The sequence below is a fragment of the Elephantulus edwardii genome, unplaced genomic scaffold (assembly GCF_000299155.1).
Source record: "Elephantulus edwardii isolate Elephantulus edwardi_28Jun2011 unplaced genomic scaffold, EleEdw1.0 scaffold00079, whole genome shotgun sequence".
Taxonomy (NCBI): Eukaryota; Metazoa; Chordata; class Mammalia; order Macroscelidea; family Macroscelididae; genus Elephantulus; species Elephantulus edwardii.
Window position 1 is genome coordinate 14,800,826 of NW_006399829.1, and position 22,115 is coordinate 14,822,940.

General features: G+C 37.9%; 1 protein-coding gene across 1 annotated transcript in view; it reads right to left on the minus strand.

Moving 5' to 3' along the window:
- The window catches only part of ITGA2 (integrin, alpha 2 (CD49B, alpha 2 subunit of VLA-2 receptor)), a 169,571-nt gene that overhangs the window by 49,905 nt on the left and 97,551 nt on the right, over nt 1–22,115 (minus strand). Inside the window, exons 13-17 of the mRNA XM_006889598.1 lie at nt 17,874–18,017; nt 13,812–14,015; nt 12,994–13,130; nt 9,090–9,229; nt 1,485–1,636 (exon numbers count right to left, since the gene is read on the minus strand). Of these exons, the coding sequence (XP_006889660.1) occupies nt 1,485–1,636; nt 9,090–9,229; nt 12,994–13,130; nt 13,812–14,015; nt 17,874–18,017 (777 nt within the window). The remainder of the gene's footprint in view (nt 1–1,484; nt 1,637–9,089; nt 9,230–12,993; nt 13,131–13,811; nt 14,016–17,873; nt 18,018–22,115) is intronic.

A 22,115-nucleotide genomic window follows, 5' to 3' on the forward strand; every position in this document is an offset into this window, starting at 1 on the left:
AGAAACTAAAAGCCCAAACCTCTTGCTGTCATACTGAACCCAATTCACAGCGATCCCACTCATAAGACAGAGTAGAACTGCACAGGCTTCAAAGGCCTGGCGACATAGCACGCAATATGTTGTGCCGCAAGCTGAAAGGTTGGTGGTTCGCATCCACCAGCTTCACTGTGGGAGAAAGATGAAGCCCATAGGCTGTACAGTCTCAGAACCCAGAGGAGGCCCATCATTAGCTGGAATCAACTGCATGCCAGTAGGAGGGGTAATCATTACAGGAGCTGACTGCCACATCTCCCGACTTAGAAGCAGTCTAGCATTTAAATACTGTGCCAGGGCTCCTTACACACATGAGAATGAGCAGGGCTCTTTTTTCAAGTGGTCTGACTATCTTTGTTCTTCCCATAAAGGGGTATGTGTGTAGTTTGAGCCATTCCTTGGCAAAAAATGGAGAGAACGAAAGCAGTTTCACCCTCTTTGCAGAGTCTGAATAATTAGCATTTAAGCACCACAGAAGTAGCCCACATCTTCACAAGTAGGAAGCCTTCAAATTTAACATATTTGAGACAATATAACTAGTTTGAATTTAACTATAGACTCCATGTTTTTCCTACTTACAATGAATATTTTCTCCAAATGTGAGCTTTGTCTCATCTACATTAGAACCCTCTTGATGTGCTCATAAAGCATGCCACTCCTGACCTTCTAACCCGACTCTCTGGCATTTGAGGTCAAGGAAATGCATTTTATTACCATTTCCTTGGGAACTCTTACGCACTTTAATCTCCGAGAACCCCTGCACCAAATTATTCCGGGCTAGTATTTAAACAGCACTTCTTAAATTATACATTCAAATTCCATTATGTGGTTTCAAAGGATGAAATTTCATACATACTTATAAAATACATTTCCTTTTGGAGGTTTTCTCCTGAGAAGCATCTTTCATACATGGGAGAATTCAAAACACCATGTGAATTATAGCAATTACTCCTTCAGATTAGAATAAATACTTTCTATCTCATAATTCCCCATCCTGCATCTGTACCACTTTAAATCCAGCAGTGGGAAACATAATTGGAACTGCCCTTTGAAGTGCCTTAAAAAGGAATAAAAACGTTCCTAGATAGGAAAATGGCAAAATAAAATTTATTGCCTTTTGAACGTTCTCTCCAATAAACATTTAAGAAAGATGTGTGTCTCCAACTCCTATAAGAATTTTATTTTCACTTCTCTCAGTTTCAATCCCAAATAAAGTTTGCTATTGCCGCATGATATAATCTATAAGTTTATCATAAACATTAACATAAAGGAAAATGTTTCATTTTATTGGAACTAGGCAAGGAAGGACTGAATTAGAATTAATTAAAATGGCAAGCACTTTCTTCCCTGTAAATTCCATATTTTTCCTTTCACCATTCTTTTTTTTTTGTCAGTCATTATATCTTAACCAAGAAGAAACCAGGTGGAAAGGGATGACTTTGTGGGCTCACCTGTACATTGATGGTGTGCTCAGAGCAGCTTTTCATATGCCTAACTACCATGTTCTTCTGCAGGAACCTTTCATTATTTTCTCTAAATAATCCCCTGGAGGTTACTCTGGATGAAAACCGATCTGCATCAAGGGTAATGTTATATGTAATAACTGCAGGGGGGAAAAATCATACAGAAGTATCATTACAGATGAACATTTAAGGAAAAAGCATTTCACTTTATTGTCTTTTTGGGAACAAGAAGTTTCTGAAATAGATAAAAACAAAAGACAAAATGTATTTTTCCCTTGGTGGTTTTTGAACCATGAAGAGAACCACTTTCTGTTTCATTCCCATGAAGCGAGAACTGACTCATAGTTGACCCTATGGCAGGTCTCGTAGGCTGTAAATCACATAGGAGAAAATTGCTTGTCTTTCTCCTTTGTAGTTACAAATCCTTTGTGGATTTGAACTACCAGAGAGGTGGGACTTTGGGTTAGCAGTGCCACTCTCTAATGACTAGGCCAACAGAGATTGCAAATACAAAGAAATGTGATCCAAACATGCATGTCTTATAGAAATAGAAAGAAAGCGATCTGGTCATCAGAAAACGTACTGATTGTCTCAGTTTTCTGTAGGTCAATGTCCAATTTTGTCAGCACCATTTGTTTAAGAGGTTATAATTTCCATATTTAATAGGTTTTGATTCCTTGTTGAATACTAACTGACTGTAGATAGATGTGTTATTTTCTGGGTTCTCAAATCTATCCCATTGGTCTGAGTGTCTGCCACTCGACCAGTAACCATGCTGTTTCAGTTACTATGGCTGTGTAGTAGGTTTGAGTGCTATGCCTCCCACTTTATCTTTTATTTTCCAGAAGAGTTTTGCTTATTTAGGGCCTATTTATTTTCCAAATAAACTTTCTAAACGCCTTTTCTATCTCTTTGAAAAAGGAATTTGGTGTCTATATTGGGATTGTGCTAAATATCAGCAGGCAAAAAACTGAAACAAGATCCACATCTCACACTCTACACAAAAATCAACTCAGGGTCTAGATCAGAGACTCTGAAATAAATAGGCTTGCAAATATAACCAGAAATGTACAACAAAGTGAAGGAAAAATCAATGAATGGGATCTTTTAAAAATTAAGTCCCTGTGTGTATCAAAATCTCTTTCCACAAAAGAACGGGTTGAGACTTTATGGCACATTCACACAAAGGAATACTGTGCAGCACACAAGAGCAATGATTTTATAAGTTACTACCTAACTTGGGAAGGACTGGAGAGCATTATGCTGAGTGAACTAACTCAGTACCACAAGGACAAATATTGTATAAAACCATTATTGTAGAACAAGAATGAGGATCCAAAGGGGGGGGGGAGAGTAGAAGCAGAGGGATGAGGATATGAGTAGGAGAGAGGGATTAATCATGGGGTTGATGGGGGAGGTGAGGAAAATTGGAAGAATCTGGTCTAGAAAACAATGTATTCAAATTTTGTAAATAAACTGATATAATAAAAACAACAACAACAACACCTTTTTCCCAATAGATTGACCTTACAGACTGGAGGGGGGGAAAACCCCAATAATATTTGCCAATGACATTTCAGACAGGAGTCTCATAATGAAAATTTACAGAATACTACAGGGCTTCCACAAGGAAAAGACTCAATTACAAGACATGACAAGATTCTTCACAAGGGAGGACATTCAGATGATCAGCATATTAAATGCTCAAAACCACTGGCAATCAGAAAGATCCAAATCAAAACAGCAAGATAATCATCTCACCCTAGTAGCAGTAGTAAAGGTTAGCAGGAGAGCCAGCCATAAATGCTAGAGAGGATGTGGGGAGGTCGACAATCTCATGCACTGCTAATGTAGTTGTAAAATTATACAACCGTTGTTGAAGTCAGTTTGGCATTTCCTAAAACAGCTGACCATAGAAATCCCATTTGACCCAACTATTGGACAGCAAAGAATATATCCCAAGGAAATGAGGACAGAGAAGTGAATGGAGAGATGTGCATATTTAGTAGCAGCATTAATTACAATAGCAAGAATATGAAAATAGTCAAAATGCTCATCAACAAATTAATGGCTTGAGAAATTGCAGTACATTCCCATAATGGAACATAATAAAGCACCAAGGGGCAACATACAATACTATGAAACATGGGAGGGAGAGTCTAGAGACCATTATGCTGAGTGAACTAAACATATTTCATAAGGACAAATACTGCATAAAACCATTATTGTAAAAACAGAAGGATAACTAGTAAGATGTGTATGTTGTGTATTGTTATGTGCCATCGAGTTGCTTGCTACTCATGGTAACCCTATGGACAAGAGCCCTAAACCCTGCTCTGTCCTGTGCCAACTTCACTGTATCTGACACAGATGGTGGATAACCCCTTGAAGTATGACAAAAGAAATACGGTGAAAAAAAAAAAGTCCAGAAGATGCACGAGACTATCTGACCACTTAGTCTTTTCTTTTTTTTTTTTAGTAACTACAATATTTAAAATTGGTCTTCAATATGGTTTGATCTCAATATCAAGTAAAGAAATCCACCAGATGCTCTTCCGGGGAAGGAGGGGCAATCTCCTCCTGTACCAGTCAGATCTGATTTGACGGTACACGCACACAAAAATAATAAAATAAAAAAAAATAAAAAAAAAAATAAAAAAAATATCAAGTAAAGAAAAATTCTCTCCAATGGACAGATATAGTTAACTATGGACTAAGATAGTCAATTAAGATAGATGGAGAAAAGATTACAACTACTTATTCCACAGTTAATACACTTAGTGCCAGCAGTCAGGGGGTCAGGAGACATATTGCACTGGGAAAGTCTGCAGTCAGGGACTGCTCCAAATTCTAGAGCAACAATGATGTCAGTTTGAGGACTAAGTTGCTTCTGATTCAGCCCATTGTCTTTCCTGTCACTTGTTATGCATCTGAGGGCTGGACAATGAATAAGGATGACAGAAGAATTAATGTCTTTGAATTGTGGTGTTGGAAAAGAATACTAAATGAATTGACAAAAGAACAAACAAAAATGTATCAAGAAGGTGCAGCCAGAGTGCTCCTCAGAGGGAAAGATGATAATCATCTCACATACTCTGGTCATGTGCCTAGGAGAAGCTCTTCCCTAGAGAGGGACATAATACTTGAGAAAGCAGAGGGACGGTGAAAGAAAGAAATACCTTCAACCAGGTGGACTGACAGTGACTACAGCAACAGGATCAAGTGTGTCCGTGGTTGTGAAGATCGCACAGGTAAGAAAGAGTGCAGAGCTATTGTGTCTATGGGCACTACAAGTAGTACTCGAGTCAATGGCACCCAACAATAGCAACTATATTTTCAGAGTTAATCTTTTGGGTCTACTAGCCATTTAATGCTTACACATCTATGGTTTGGTTTATTGGTTTGGTTATTTTTTATCATGGCTAATCAAGCAAATGATATACAATTCAATTTTATGAAACATGCCACTCAAAGTTGGGGCAATGTTTGAACATCTGCAGTGAAAATTTCTAGGTAGATATGAAAAGTGAGTTAATATTAAAAGCATGCCAAGATGTGATTTTAACAATTTGTATTTTTGACTTACTTAGGTCATAATACGTGCTCGTGTTGGCAGCACATATATGAAAACTGGAATGATACAGAGATTAGCATGGCCCTTGTGTGAAGCATTCCATGTTTATATTCAGTGGCTGAGGTAATGGGGTTAAGTGTGTCAGAGATAATAAAAATGGCACATGATAGAGCAGAGTTTAGGGCTGTTGTACACAGGGTCGCTATGAGTCCCAGGAGGCTCAACAGTAGGTAACAACAACAGGTCATGATAAATACCATTTCTCAGTACTTTTTGGTCTTTAAATTAATAAAGTTTACAGTCCACATATGTGAGAAGGATGTTAAGAACCATGACAAAGTAGCAAATGAAAAGAGGTAGCTTAATCACCTTTAAGTTTGTCATACTGAGTTGGCTTGCATGTTGCTATGATCCTGAAAGCTGCACTATTTGTATTCAAATATGAGCAGGGTCATCCATGGTGGAAAAGTTATGGTGGAGTTATTGTATGTGTTGCTGTTGTTATGTGCCTTCGAGTCTCCTGTGATTCATAGCGATCCTGTGTATAATAACCCTGACCTGAGCCAGTCTCCTTGACTCCAACACACCTACTCTCATTGCCCTAGTCACTGTATCAATCCATTTCATCAAGAATCTTCCTCTTCTGCATTGTACCTTCACTCTTCTGAGCATGATGTCCTTTCTCCAAGGATCAGTCCCTCCTGGCCACATGCCCAAAATATATAAGATAGAGCTTCAAAATCATAGCCTACAATGAGAAACTTGGCTTCACTCTCTCCAAGACAAACCTATTTATTTTCTTGGTGGTCCATGGTATGTTCAAGACTCTTCTCCAGCACCACAACTTAAAGGCATCAATTCTTTTACTATCATCCTTAGTCATTATCCAGCTCTCTGATGCACAGTAAGTAATTGTGAAGACCATGGACTGGATCAGGCACACCTTAGTCTCTAGAATGACACTGTTGCTTCTCAGTACTCTGGAAAGGTCCCTGAGAGCAGATTTACCTAATGCAATTTGTCTTTTGATTTTTTGATTGCTGGTGCCCAGAGTGTTACAGTCCTATATTTTATACACATGGGGTCATCCTGAATCATTCAACTTGTTACAGGTTTCTAGAGCTGTTCCTGACTATAATAAAGTGTTTTCAAATCTGTCTGCAAAGCTAGTATATATGATAGACATAAACTTGCTCAGATAACAAATATGGTGTAAGATGTTAAGAGTAAAAGCCTAGTAATAGAAAAATTAGCTAGTTCCAAGAAATCTGGAGCATAACCACCTGGCCAACAGACTAGAAGAGCTCTATATTCTCATTCCAAAAATAGGTGAACCAACAGAGTGTGGAAATTATTAAACATTATCACTACTGTCACACACAAGCAAAGTTCTGCTGAAGATTCTCCAAAAACAACTAAAACAGTACATCCACAGAGAACTGCGAGAAGTGCAAGCTGGGTTTAGAAGAGGCCATGGAATTATAATCAATGATAGACGGATCTTAGCTGAAAAGTAAAGTACTAGAACAATGTTTATCTGTGTTTCTTTGACTTTGATAAGGCACTTGACTGTGTGGATCGCAACAAATTGGGGTTAAGGTTGAGAAGAATGGAAATCACAGAACACTCGATTGTGCTTATGTGAAACCTATACTTGTACCAGAAAGCAGTCCTTAGAACAAAGCAAGGAAGCATTGCATGGCTCAAAATCAGGAAAGGAGTGAGTCAGGAATGCATCCTGTCTCCATTCCTTTTCAGTCTATGAGTGGGACATTCAGGAGGCTGGACTTTACAAGGAGGAATGTGACATCAGGATTGGAGGAAGACTCTTCAACAATCTACATTATGATGACACAATCTTGTTCACAGAAACTGAGGAGGACCTGAAGCATCAAGGATTGCAGCCTTCAGTATGGATTAAAGCTCAACATCAAGAAAACAAAGATTGGACCAATTGACAGCACCATGATAGAGAAGAGATTAAGATTGTTACCAATTTCAGCTTTCTTGGTTCCACAATCAACTCTCTTGACACCAGTAGTCAGGAAATAAAATGAAGAATTGCATTGGGAAAGTCAGCTATCGGGTATCTCTACAGAGGGCTGAAGAGAAAAATGTCAATCTAGAAACTAAGATGTGTCTGATCCGGACCATGGTCTTCGCAATTACTTGCTATGCATCAGAGAACTAAACATTCACTAAGAATAAAAGAAGAAGAATCAAGGACATTGAGTTGTGGTGTTGGTTAAGAGGACTGAGCATAGCATGGACTTCCAAGAGAACAAACAGGTCTGACCTGGAGAAGGTGAAACTAAGTTGCTTGTTAGTAGGAAGGATTTTGAAGCTCCATGGCATATTCTTTGGGCATGTTGTCAGATGGGGCCAGTCCTTGGAGAAGGACATCACACTTGGAAGGGTGAATGCATAGGAGAGGAAGACTCTGGATGAGATGTATTGACATGGTAATTGGGTTAATGGGGGTAGATGTGTCAGAAACAAAGAGATTGGCTCAAGATTGTACATAGGGTCACTACGAATCGAATCGACAGCACCCAGCAACAACAACAATAATGAATTCCATATGAATTGCAGCAGAATATTCTATAATATAATGCTAGAAGTTGGGTTCTCTATGAGGGAAGGCACTAAAATAACCACAAAAATAGACAGGAGCATGCCTAAAATCTTGAAGATGGCATGAAATGTGGTAATGCTTTATTTTGAGATTGTTTTATTATGTTTTATTAAGCTGTACATGGGGTCATTTGAAGTCATAGCTGACTTGAAGGCAACTAACAAGATTTTAATCAAATGTAAATTTTTCTTATATGTGATGAAAGATGACTTGACCAGCCCCAAGAGAGAGAAGATGAGAGCTATTGATGACATTTCTATTAGTATTTACTTAACTTGGAGCTCTGATCACCTAGTGGTAAGAAGCTGTGCTGCAATCTCAAAGGCATGCAGTTCAAATCCACCAGCTGCTCCATGGGAGAAGGATGGGCAGTCTCCTCCCATGCAGTTTACTGCTTGTGAAAACCTGTTACAGGGTCAGCTATGGTTCGGTTCCAACTGAACAGTACAGTAATCAACAGCAACTCTCCTCTAGCTGAGAACATTTTAGAATTCTACTCATATCTATATTTACAAAATTTGAAACACTAGGCCCAAATTCCTTATTGTTTCATGTGATTTTTGCTTCATTTCATATTAATAGTTTCACATCAACAGGAACAATATCTGATACTTTTAGTGAAAACACCTTATCTATCATGTATTGCTCTCAATTAATGACTACAGTCGAGCATAATCTATCTGTGCCCAAGATTTTAAGTAAAAGGACTATGGATCAGAAGAGCTTGAAGGATAAGAATCCATGGTTGTCTTCTTGTTGTTATTATGTTCCATTGAATCAACTACGACTCATGGAGACCCTTTGCACAATAACTCTGAACCCTGTTCTATCCTGAGGCAATCTCACTCTCTCTGACACACCTATCCTCATTACCCTAGTTATTGTGTCAATCTATCTCATCTGGAGTTTTCCTCTCCTGTGCTGTTCCTCGACCCTTCCAAGCATGATAACCTTCTCCAAAGATTGGTCCCTTCTGGCTACATGACCAAAGTATGTGTGATGAAGTCTCAAAATTATTGCCTCCACGGAGCACTCTGGCTGCACCTTCTCTAAGACATATCTGCTTGTTCTTTTGGCAGGCCACGGGATATTCAGTATTCTTCTCTAATACCACAGTTCCTATGCATTGATTCTTCTGCCATCCTTACTCACTGTCCAGTTCTCAGATTCATAACAGGTGCCGCTTGCTATGCTGCAGCATACCTTCCTTGCAGGTACCTTTCATTATCAAGTACTTGAAATGTATGCCAATTTAAATTTTCAAACATTCCTTCCAGGAAAGACCCTAATTCCTTAGTCTATATATCAGTTTAGAGATCCAAAATGCACACTGAATTCAGGACTAAAACTCTAAGCACATCCATTTCCTTACATGTCTACTTACCAACTTGGTTTGCTTCATTAGTGGGTCTAAATTTTGCACTGAAACAGAGTCTGAGAGTTATTTCCGCATTCTTGTTCAACAAAATAATTTTTTCTGGTGTGAAAAAACCTTCTACAGATACATCAGCAATGCTCTGTGACCTAAAAGATATAAATGGAAACTAATAGCTTGCTATTTCTGTTTAGCTACACATATCCTAACCTTTACATCAAGTATATGTTACCATCATGTACTATTATTTCTCCATTTTTTATTTAAACACTTTGGCCATATTTTATACTTGAAAGTGCCAGAACCTTAGGGATAATATTTTTCTTGTTTGTAATAGTATCACATAATTGTATTTGTTGTTGTTGTTTTTGATTGTCTTTGAGTCTAGCACAACTCATAGAGACCCTTATGAACAAAAGGCCTGAATCCCCTCTACAGCTATCAACATTTAACAAAGTTCACAGAATTTCCAGAGGCATAATTGTACTTAATCACATGTTTATGCATTGATTTGTTCATTTAAGAAAAAATATGAAATGTTAATAATATTAATAAAATATTAAATGTTAATAACTTATTCACATGTAATATATTTTCTTAAATGAACAAATAAATGCATAAGCACATATAGTAGTCTTCAACCTACTTGACGACAGGAATAAAAGTCATGGTCTCCAATATGTTAATGATTGTCACTTTTCTCATAAAGAAAATAAAGGGATAAGATGGAAAAGTAAGGGTAAAGGGGCAAGTGGAGGGTGTGTTTGTTACCTTGCTGTTCCGGAAGCTCTTAGTGATTTTTTAAAGTATGGCAAGCGGCATGTAAGGAAGGGTGAGTGAGTGGTCTCGACTAGCTCAATGTCTGTAAATGGTAGGGCAGGCAGGGGACTATATATTCCCAGTCTGGCTAAACTCTTCAGATATCTGGAGAGGTTTTCACACATGCATGATCTCATGTACTTCTCATATTACTATGAAATGAGCAGAAAAAGTACCTTCATTCCATGAGTGAAAAAGTTCGAGACTTAAAGACATTTGGTGACTTACCAGTTTACTGGGTAATAAATAATAGTAAGTGAGAAGTTAGAATCTACATTTTCCTAAGTCTTTGGCCAGTAAAATTGGTACTTTATCATAATGATTTCTGGTACACATCATCAATTATTTATAAAATAGTAAGCAGTATACTAATTTCACTATTTTTTTTAAAAAGTTTTTCTTGCTATTAATGTGCCACTGAGTTGGAACCAACTCATTTGTAGCTTTCTAACAGGTTTTCAGAGGCTCTAAATTGCACAGAAGGAGACTGTTCATCTTTATCTCTTGAAGCAGTTGGTGGATTCAAACCACATGCCTCTGATTTGGTAGTGCAACTCTTTATTCTAAGCCACCAAAGCTCCCATTTTTAAAAGTACCACAGTGAAATACAGATTTTTTTAAATTAAGTTACTACCTGAATAACTTGAATTCACTGAAAAATACTTTCAGAAATCATATGTTAAACCATTCACCTAATAAGCTGTCCTAAAATGTTTATTAACAAGCACAGCATGTCCTTAAACTTAACACGATCTGCAAGTACCTATATGAGTGCCATCCCCTAATGTGATCTCTTTGACTATCAGTAGAGATGTCACTGAGATGGATGTTCTGCAAACTTGTTCTATTAAGAAGTATTCTCAAAGAATTACCAATAAATAACTGTCTTAACACTTAAAATATAGCCACAAAATGGTATTAAGTTAGCATGACTGGCAAGTTGATTTGATTCCATGTGTCTTTTGGCCATCATTGATTTTGTCAATTTCACCACAAGGTTCTTATAAAATGTTTTTTGTTTGTTTTAGGTTTTTAAGTGATTTTTTCTTTTTTAAATGAGATTTTAATGAACATTTATAAAGAACTTGAATTTCCATTCATTCATTGTTGCACATTTTCTTCCCTGCCCCCCAGCCCAGTTAGCTTTTTTCTTTGGAAAAAGTTCTCTCAGTATTATACATCCTCCCCCCTCCCCCCTGCCTCTGCCCCCAGACCACTTTACTACGAAGCTCTTATTCTGGACTCTTGTCATGCCAACAATATCTAATCATATATTCCTTTTATACAGTTCTCTCCCTCATCTATTCCAGTGCCATGTACATTATTTTCTTAGTTTTAAAGATTTATTTATTATATATTGTATTTTGCATTTTTTCTAGAAGTATGCTACTCTTAGTTGATTTTACTCAATAAATATATTCTTTTTCTTATTTTTCAAAATCCTAGCTATTACCCCTGGCTTTTCTCCTCCCCCTCATATTCTGCAGTAAAGAATGCATGTCATCTTTCAAAAGCATGAGAAAGATTGTAAATAGTATTATTAAACTCTGAAATAACATGACATTAATGCATAATGTTTTCTGTTCTTGATCTATTTTGATGTTTAAACATATTCTCAACAGAGTCTAATGAGGAACTGAGCTAAATTTAGTAGTGAACTTTGATACAGATTGTAATTCCATTCTGATTCTATTCTCTCACCAGCACAATGTATTTATTTCTGATAGCGGAATCTTACAGTTCTTGATTCTCTTATTGCCTCCCGCACCTCTGCCCTGCTATTTAACTCCTACTAAAGTCATACCGGGAAAGGTGGTAGGTCAGAGAAAGGAGGAAAGAATCTCAACAAGCAGGAATGATGCAGCGGCATGGCTGAGAGCATGAGGAGGGCACATGATAGGAAAATCTGTTATTCATAGGCTTGTTGCAAATCGTAGTTGGCTTGGTAAAGCTTGGCAAGGTCCGTAAAGGGAACTATGGTGACAGAGTCCGTAGAGAATTATAATAGTTAGAGACTGAAAACTTGCTGGAAGGCCAGCTATCAATTGATTCTGCCTCAAAGGCAATGAGCGAACCAGTGAAAGTCAGTAAAGGAATCACTGGCAGCTCTTAGCAAGTTGTTCTGCTAAACCAAAAGGTGGGCTTCTCTGGCAGTTTGAATACACCAGTGGCTCCACAGGAGAAAGATGGGCAATCTTCTCTGCTCAATTTACAGTCTTGAACCCAAAGGCTCACTGTTAGTGGGTTCCAACCTGAAAGCAAATGAGCAACCAAGTGAGAAGGTCAGAAAAAGTCACTTTAGTCTGAACAGTGGCTTGCTGTTCACAATGGTGTGGTCTGCAACCCACGAAGGGGACAGGTTTTCATTTGTTGTGCCTGAGATTGTCACGAATGGAGGATGTCTCAGAGGTAGCTACACCACCAACCACAATATAAGAAGTTATGTTTCACTTGAACGACCCTAGTATTTTCTATTTTCAACACACTGTAGAAAATTATTCTTAGAGTGAGCTGAGGTGAGGTTACGTAGACGGTTACCTGAGAAATATTCTAGATAACATTTGAGGCGCTTTGTCTTTTCTATGCTATTTTGGTTTTCACCATACAGAGAAGAGAATGCGATTCTATGGTTAGTAAATATATTCTTTTCTTGTGCTTTGAAAGATATTTTCTTCATTTATGCAAGCTATTGATACACATATATCCTGATGCTGTTGTCGTTAAATGTTATTGGGTCAGCTCAAACTCAGAGTGAATCCTGTCCCTAGGCTCACAACTCTTGTTCTTGAGCCCATTGTAGCAGCCACTTTGTCAGTTCATCTTGTTGAGGGTCTTCCTTTTCTGCACTGACCCTCTACTTTTCCATGAATGCTCTCTTTCTCCAGGGAGTAGCCCATCCTGAAACCATGCTCAACATATGTGAGATGGTGGTGTCTTGCTACCCTTGATTCTAAGGCTCTTTCTGGATGTACTTTTTTTCAAGACTGATGTAACTCATGTGGCATTAACACCATGTCAGCTACAGCAATGTGTTTTACTCTAAAACAAGGGTTTCTTTGGTTAGGTAGATTGTCTATGGCTCTCCTTGACTCACCAGAGTTGAACCACTTTTCCAAAGGCACCAATGGTCACGTCAGTGATGGAATCCCCATTCAAATCTCTATAGCCGTCCAAGGCTCTCCCAAAGTACTGGAGATGACTCTCAAAGGCGGTATCAGATCCCAAGATTTTCTAAAAGAGAAAATGTGACATGAAATTTCAGAGCAGACCAGCTGAAACAAATAAAATAGAAAAAAAGTCAGCCTCTATATTGTAATACTAAATTTTCAGGATAGCCACTTTTCAAGTTTGACTTTATCCCCTACAAAATTCCACCGAGTTTTCAACATCTGGCGTGTGTTCATTGTGGCAGTCACATGTTTACTATAAAAGCAGTAAGAGTCTTAACATTGACCTAAGTAGCCAGAATAAACCAGGGCAAAGATCTGAGAATTGGGAATGAGTTGATACACATTCCTGTTCTGACTCTTATCCCAGATGATTTTCTTCAGATCTTTATACTTTCTCAGGCACCCTTTCTATTGTCAGATACCTCCTACCCATGAACATTATTCTTTGTTTTAGCTCTTTTTCCATAGCCTTCATAAATACTAGGAACCTTATCTTGTTTACTTTCTGTTTAATCTGTTCCTGTCGCTACAATGCAAGGTCCTTGAAGATGAAATTTTTGTCTTGTCCTTTACTGCTTCCCCAGAGCAGCACATAGCAGACGCTCATTTAATACTTGCTGAATGAGTGGATAAATGTATAAAATAAGAAGGAGATATTGGATGGTTTGCCTGGTACTTATTTTCTAGCTCTGACATAGTGACATATATAAGCCAGTACATTACTGATAAGCTCATGGATTACCTGGGAATACTTTGTGCGAATCGTGCCCTGATGACCATTGTAGATATACACAGCTCCAGAGTTCTGATTCTCTAAAGGTGAACCAACTATTACATCATTCCAGCCATCCATGTTGATGTCTGAAAGAGCCGCAATTGCTGAGCCAAACCGAGCATTTTCAAAACCCTCTGGGCCTTCAAGAAATTGGTGATGATTCAAAATGCCCTTTCAAAAGGGATAAAAGATGATTAAAGCAAGCTTTACGACGTGAGTAATTAAAATCCACAGTAAATCATGACCAAGCCATTACACAAGATGTTATAAGTGGGTAAGGTTTCAACCTTGGAATACAAAATTCTCTGGCAATAATTATAAGTCACAATTTAAGTAAGTAAAGTCATAAAATATCTGCTTATAGACCAACATGAAAGGATGCAATTCTCTCTAGCTATACAAATCTACATAAAAGTATACACCTTGTCTCTTCCCCCCCTTGATATTAGTATCTTTCTCTGATCTCAAATTTTTCTATTTAAAAATTTCTAGTGAAAATCCAAAAACAGTTTAAATAAAAAAGTAAAAACAAAACAAAATAAAAAACAACCAAAACAACACCAGACTCTCAAAATGCCATATTTGAATCTGAGGCTGACTTAAAATGACTGCACAGCAAAGTAACTATAATAGTATAAAAGTAAGCCGATATAAAGCAAAGCCACTGACTGTGAGTCAATTCTGACTCAAATCAGCCCCATAAGGCAGAGTAGAACTGCCTGGAGAGTTTCTGAGACTCTAAGACTTTATGGAAGCAAGTGGCCAAATCTTTCTCCCACAGAGAAGTTAGTAGGTTTGAATTACAGACCTTTCTGATAGCACTGAAGCACGTTAACCAGTGTGTCACATACGGCTCACTTAAATAGCATATCAGACCCATGCTGTGGAGACTGCTCTCCCTTCTCATAACCCTTCACTGAGTTTTCAATCTTGTAGATCTTTACAGGAAGAGCTCCTTCAGAGTAAAGGCAGATTTGAACTGCTGGCCTTTCGGTTAGCAGTCTAATACTTTACATACTATGCTGCCAGGGATTCCACATAATTGTATATGAAAAAACGAGACTACTAATATCTTACGCATTTTATGAAACATTACAGAACCATGCCAATGAAAAGACATTTCCTCATGAAACAAAGATATTTTCACAGAACTTTTACAAAATCATATACAAAAATATGATTTTTTTGTGATGTATCATGGCACTATCTCATGACAAGAAAGCAATGTTGCTCCACTACAAAGTTGGGTCAATGTTGATCCTTTTTGCTCTATTTCAGTCATATGGAAATTAATTTACCCTTGAGCTTTGAAAAAGCATTGTTGTTGCGGTGTACTATCACGTTGGAATCGATCCATAGCTCAACCTCTGGTAGGTTTCAGAGGCATTAAATCCATATGGAATAGACTGCCACCTCCTGTGGAGCAGCTGGAGGATTTGCACTTACTACCTTTGGAATTACATGGCAGCTTCTTACCACTAGGCCACAAGAGCACTCCTTGAAAAAGTATTGCTGTCATGTGCAACTCATAGAGACCCTACATACAACAACTCTGAACCCTCCTCTATCCTGAACCAATCTTATTGTCCCTGACACACCTAGCCCCATTATCCCAGTCACTGAATCAATCCATTTCATCCAGAGTCTTCCTCTCCTGTACTATCCCTCTACCTTCCCAAACATGACATCTCTCTCCAAAAACTGGTCCCTCCTTGCAACATGCCCAAAGTATGTCAGATATGTATTACTCTGCTTTGTTTTCCTGTGCTGCCCTTTGAAATCTTCTGTTCAGCTCCTTAACTTATTTATTCCCTTTGCTTTGGCTTCTAGGTGCACTAGTGCAATATTCAGAGTCTATTCTAACACACATCTTTGTCTTTTCTTCCTCCTTTGTATTTGTAATGACCTTTTGCATTCTTCCTGGATGATATATATTCTTGCTATCCCCCACAGCTCATCTGGTCTTCATTCATTAGTTTAAGGTCTTAAACCTGTTCTTGAGATGGTTTTGAAATTCAGGTGGGAGAGACTCAAGGTCAAAGTCTGGATTCTGTGGATTTGATTTAACCTTATGCATCTTTAGTTTAAACTTGCATATCAGGATTTGATGGTCTCTTCCACAGTTAGCACCTGATCTAGTTTTCAGAGCTGATAGTGAGCTTCCCTAATGGTTCTTCCCCTAGATATAATTTATCTGATTTCTGTGCATACCATCAGGTGAAATCCATGTGGACAGTCTACACTTATGTTTATTATAAAAGGTATTTGCAATGAATAAATCACTTATTATATAGGATTCTATCATTCTATTTCCAGCCTGCTTTCTTTTACCAACTCCATGTTTTTCAACTACTGATCTTCTTCTCTGTTCCCAACTTTTGCCTTCCAGTCACCCATTATTATCAATGCATCTTGATTGCATGTTCAATCACTATCTGACTGCAAAAATTAGTAGAAATCACCTATTTCCTCAACTTTGGCTCTGGTTTTTGGTGTGTATATTTGAATGATAGTGGTATTCACTAGACTTACTTGTACGCATATGGATATTATCCTGTTGCTCACAACATTGTATTTCAAGATGGATCTAGAAATGACTCTTTCAACTATGAAAGCAACCCCATTTTTCCTCACCTTTTCATCTCCGGCATAGTAGACCATATGATCATCTGATTCAAAATGTCCCATGCCAGTCAATCTCATTTCATCAATAACCTAGTATGTCAATATTTATGCATTCCATTTCTTTCTTAACAATGTCTCACATTCCACGTTCCAATCACAAGTGTCTGCTTACAACTGTTCCTTCTCCTTTGTATTTCCATATTTGAGGGCTCAGCCTCAGTTACCATATCTGCTAGTCTATTCTAAGTGTGTTCTATTGTCCATAGGGTTTTGAAAGCATTAGGGTAGCTTTTTTTAACTTCAAAATTTAATAACTAACTCAGAGCATTTGATAAGTACTAAGTTCTTAAGACTGGGTATTTGTGAAATTCTCAAACAAGTGGATATTACATCCTTTTGTTTTATACTCAATTAAAAACTCCATCTCACTGTCACTGAATCAATTCCAATTCAAAGCAATCTACTATTGAGTTTCTGAGGCTGTAGTTACAATAGTAGGAAACTTCTATCGTTCTCTTAAAAGAGTAACTGGTGGATTTGAATCACCAGAGAGACAGCCTTTCAGTGAATATACTTTAAATGCTTTAATAATGTCTTGTGAATGATTTATTTTTATGTCCATTTAAATAAATTAAGTAGGGCATTATAGGAAGCCGAGTATAATCTCTATTGTGCTAACACTAGCTTCTCTTTTTTTATCCTTTCCTTTCTGTACTCAGCTCATTTTATGTCAGCTGGAACCTTTAATGCTGGTTTCCTTTTCTGGTCTCATTGAAGTCACTATGTTCATGTGCATATATTTAGAAAGCTCAGCCTCCAAGTTGAAAGACCATGCTTTTCCATGTTATGGTAGAGTACAGTGGATTTTTATGTGCTAACACTGGAAACTTTAAGATCTGGACTTATACCTAAATGTTCCACCAAGCACTGGAATTTCCTGACACACTAATGCAAAAACCATGGAAGATTATATGCAGATTTGCAAAGTACTCAGTATAATTTGTATTGTTCACTGTAAAATGATAGTAAGATAGCCTTGCCCTATTCTTACCCTATCTTTTTAAGGCAAAAAATAATAATTGTACAAGATACCTCAAAAATCACCCATGTGTGTAAAAGTATTTTTAAAAACTGATGTACATAATTTTGACTTTATTTGTATAGCAGTATATACATATTGAAAGAAATCTTCTAACAATGACAGTGAAGTATACATTAATTCATACATCTTTTAACATGATTTTTAAAATTGTAACTTAATCTCCTAAATTGAAATGTAAACAATATATATATATATATATATTCTCATTCATTAGTAATAAGCTTTCTTTCAAAGTGTAATATTAACTTATAGGCACCAATACCAAAGTAAGTTAAACCAAGCCAATATAATTTGCTCTTTACCTTTGTGATGGTAAACAGGTAGACTTTTCCTTCCTCTTTCTTTAGGTCATTCATGTACATTGGTGCACCCACCAAGAGTACATCTGTAATGGTGTCTCTATCCACATCCACTGAACACAACACACTGCCAAAATAGGAACCAATCTAAAATAATAAACAATAGAGGTTTAGTAATTTTAGGATTCATATATGCTTATTTACACTGACTATTTAGTCATTCAACCACAAACACTGAGTGCTTACTACTAACAAGATTCTATGACCAGAAGATAGCTAACAGAGTCTCTTCCCTCAGATTGTGCTATTAGCTGACATTTAGATCTTACTATGCATAAGAATCACTAAGAAAGTGTTTTAAAAATACAGACACTGGTAACCTAAAACTGCACACCTCTCTGGTGCTTCAAATCCGCTAAAAACTCTGCAAGAGATGTGGGCAATCTACAATCTCGGAAAACCAATAGAAGGTCTACTCTGAATTGGTTCTAACTCAATGGCAATGAATTTTTCGTTTCTACAGGACCCGTTTCTAGTAATTCTGCTGCAATAGGATGTAGTCTAGAAAACAGTATTTTGTATAAACATTCTGGGTGCTTCTGTTATTGGTGGTCCAAAACCATACTCAGAAGAGGAACACAGTAAATACATGAGGAGTGTTGTAGGGCAAAGCAAGCAGAGGACTCAGAAAGGAACAGACAATTGTGTTTTCATTATAAAATTCACTGTAATAAAACCAGTAACAAAGCAGTATGTGATCAAAATGTAGGGAATCAGGATGGTTTGGGAAAGTAAGGTAATATTGGACATGGATTTTAAAGGAAGACATGGCATTTTCCAGGTACAGAGGAGTGGAAAAGTATGGACACTGTATAAAGAGTGTGTGGAATGATTTGGAAGATCATTCCCAAAGAGATTGGAAGGGAGGATTAATTGAAGATAAAATGGGGGAAAAAGAGGTTGGGAATCTGAATGTTCACTCTATAAAACAAATGTTCCGTGTTTGTCTACTATGTGGGTACCTTAAAAGGATCCAGAAACATATTAAAAATTATTTCTTCTATAAAAGGTTCATTGATTTACCAAAATAATAACATGTTTCTCTAAAATATTAAAGGGGAGAAAAAGAATGTGATCATAGCTGGTTTGTGGTCATGGAAATCAAGTACTCAGGTCTCCATATTCCTGCAAAACACCAATACCAATAGCAATGGAGCTTAAAAGAGGACCAGGAGTTTTCTAGCGGAGATGACTGGAAAAGCATGGGCAATGGTCTCTCTGTGGAATGATTTTAAAAATGTGACTTGCTGTCAAAGAGATTTGACAGGAGGACTGTTGCTGTTAGGTACTGTTGAGTTGAATATGACTCACAGTGACCCTATAAACAACAAATCTGAACCCATCTTATCCTGTGCCTCCCTCACCAGCTCTGACCACTTGAGACTATTTCTGTACTCACTCTGTCAGTTCATTTTGTTGAATTAGAAACAGAGTAAAACATTATTCCTCCTCTGAAAGTTTCATTGATTTTTCTCAAAATAACATGACTTTAAAATATTAAAGAAGAGAAAACTTATGTGACCATAACTGCTTTGTGGTCAAGGATGTCAGGTACTCAGAACTTTTTACTCCTGGAATAGTAAATCACAGAGAGTGTCAAATCGGATTTAATCCCAGAGCATTGTTAGGAGGAAAAGTTGTAGTCTCTTTGACTCAAGAAATGAAAACCAATTTCCATTGGTTTTCAGATAACAGTAATTCTCATTTCAAATATGTTACAATTCCACATGTCAAGGTTTCTTAGCCAAGAAATTGTAATTGATTAATTGGCCTTGACTTTAGTGGCTTTAGGAGGAAGGGTGTATGACCATCAAATGGTCATACACAGGTAGAAAGTGGTAGAGAAGCAAGTTGCATGTTTTCAAACGATCAAAACCAAAAGAATACATTGGCAACCTCAGAAGTGGTTGCTGTTGGTATTGTTGTCAATGAGTCAGCATCAATTCTTTGTAACTTTACACATTACAGAATAAAACATAGCCATAAGTGTGTCTGAATCCATTTTTAAAAATCAAAAGGGCCAAACTCATTCAGCGTTTCTTAAGCTGAAGGAGCTAAAAAACAAATCCAAGCCATCGGTGGCAATACTTAAGGATACTTTGGCTAGAATGTTAAATGATCCAGGAAGTATCAAGAGAAAACGGAAAGAATACAGAGTCACTGTATCAGAACAAATTGGCTGACACAGAAGAATTTCATGAAATGACATATGAGCAAGAGTCTATGGTGATGAAGGAGGAAGTTCAAATTGCTCTGAAGGAATTGGCAAAAAGCAAGGCTCCAGGATTTGACAGCATACCAACTGACATATTTCAACAGAGAGACACAGCCCTGGATGTGCTCACTAAGTTGTGCCAAGAAATCTGGAGGACAGCCAGCTGGCCGACTGACTGGAAAAGATCAATATTTGTTCCCATTCCAAACAAAGGTGACCCAACGAAGTGCGAAATTATCAAACAATATCATTTATATCACATGCAAGCAAGATTCTGCTGAAAATTATCCAAAAACATTTGGAACAATATGTCAATAGAGAACTTCCAGATGTGCAGGCCGGATTTAGAAGAGGTTGTGGTACTAGGTAGGGATATTATAGCTAATGTTAGATGGATCTTGGCAGAAAGCAAAGAATACCAGAAGAATGTCTATCTGTGCTTCATTAAATATGCAAAGGCTTTTAACTGTTTAGATCACAACAAGCTCTGGCTGACTCTGAGAAGAATGGGAATCCCAGAACATTTGATTGTGCTAATGTGAAACCTATACTTGGACCAAGAAGCAATCGTCAGAACAGAGCAAGGAAGTACTACATGGTTTAAAATAAAGAAGGGGGTTGGTCAGGGATGTATTCTGTCTCCATACCTTTCCAATCTGTATGCAGAACAGATCATCCGAGATGCTGGGCTGTACGAAGAAGAATGTGGCTTCAGGATTGGTGGAAGAGTCATCAACAACCTGCATTATGCAGACGACACAACCCTGCTTGTTGAAACTCAGGAGGACCTGAAGTGCTTGCTGCAGAAGGTCAAGGACTGCAGCCTTCTATATGGATTGAAGCTCAACATCAAGAAAACAAAGATTCTCACCACTGGGACAATTGGCAGCATCAGTATGGATGGTGAAGAGATTGAGACAGTTAACAATTTTAGTTTACTTGGCTCCACAATCAACACTCTTGATAACAGCAGCCAGGAAATCAAGAGATGAATTGCATTGGGAAAGTCAGCTGTGAGGACCTCTGAAGAGTACTGAAGAGCAACAACGTCAGGCTGGAGACTAAGGTGCGCCCGATCCAGGCTATCGTCTTCGCAATGACATACTATGCATCAGAGAGTTGGACAGTGAATAGGGCTGATAGAAAAAGAATTGATGCCTTTGAGCTGTGGTGCTGGAGAAGAGTCTTGAATATACCATGGACTGCTAGGAGAACAAACAGGTTTGTCCTGGAAAAGGTGAAGCCGGCATGCTCCTTGGCGTCAAGGATTCTGAATCTTCGTTTGACATACTTTGGGCATGTTGCAAGGAGGGACTGGTCCTTGGAGAGGGACATCATGTTTGGGAGAGTGGAGGGATGGCACAGGAGAGGAAGGCCCTTGATGAGATGGATTGATTCTGTGAGTGGAGTGGTGGGAATGAGTGCGTTTGAGACAGAAGCTTGGCACAGGACAGAATGGCATTTAGTACTCTTGTGTATAGGGTCGCTAACAACAACAACAACAACAACATCGAATCCTTGCCTTGAGAGTAGCCATCATTTTTGCTGACCTTCTACCAAACAGGAAAACCTTCCCTGACGATGTGCCTAATGTAACCAAGTCAATGTTTTGCCATCCTACCATCTATGGGTTATTACTGATTCAACTGCTATATCTCTCCCTTCCTCTCTTTCTCCTCCAGGCACTTGGGTCTGCAAATGAGTAGCCTATATAGCAGTGCTTACGGGCTTGTTATTATGCACTGTTAATCTGGAGAGTAAAATATATAGAGTGGACTATAATGAAACAACTGTGGCCTCAGAAAGCTGGTTAAGATATCCCACAGAGATCATAACTGACATCCAAGCAGATATATGCACACCCATGTTTATCATGGCTTTGTTCACAATAGCAAGGAGTTGGAAACAACCCAGTTGCCCATCAACAAACGAATGGATAGAGAAGCTGTGGTATATTCACACAATGGAAT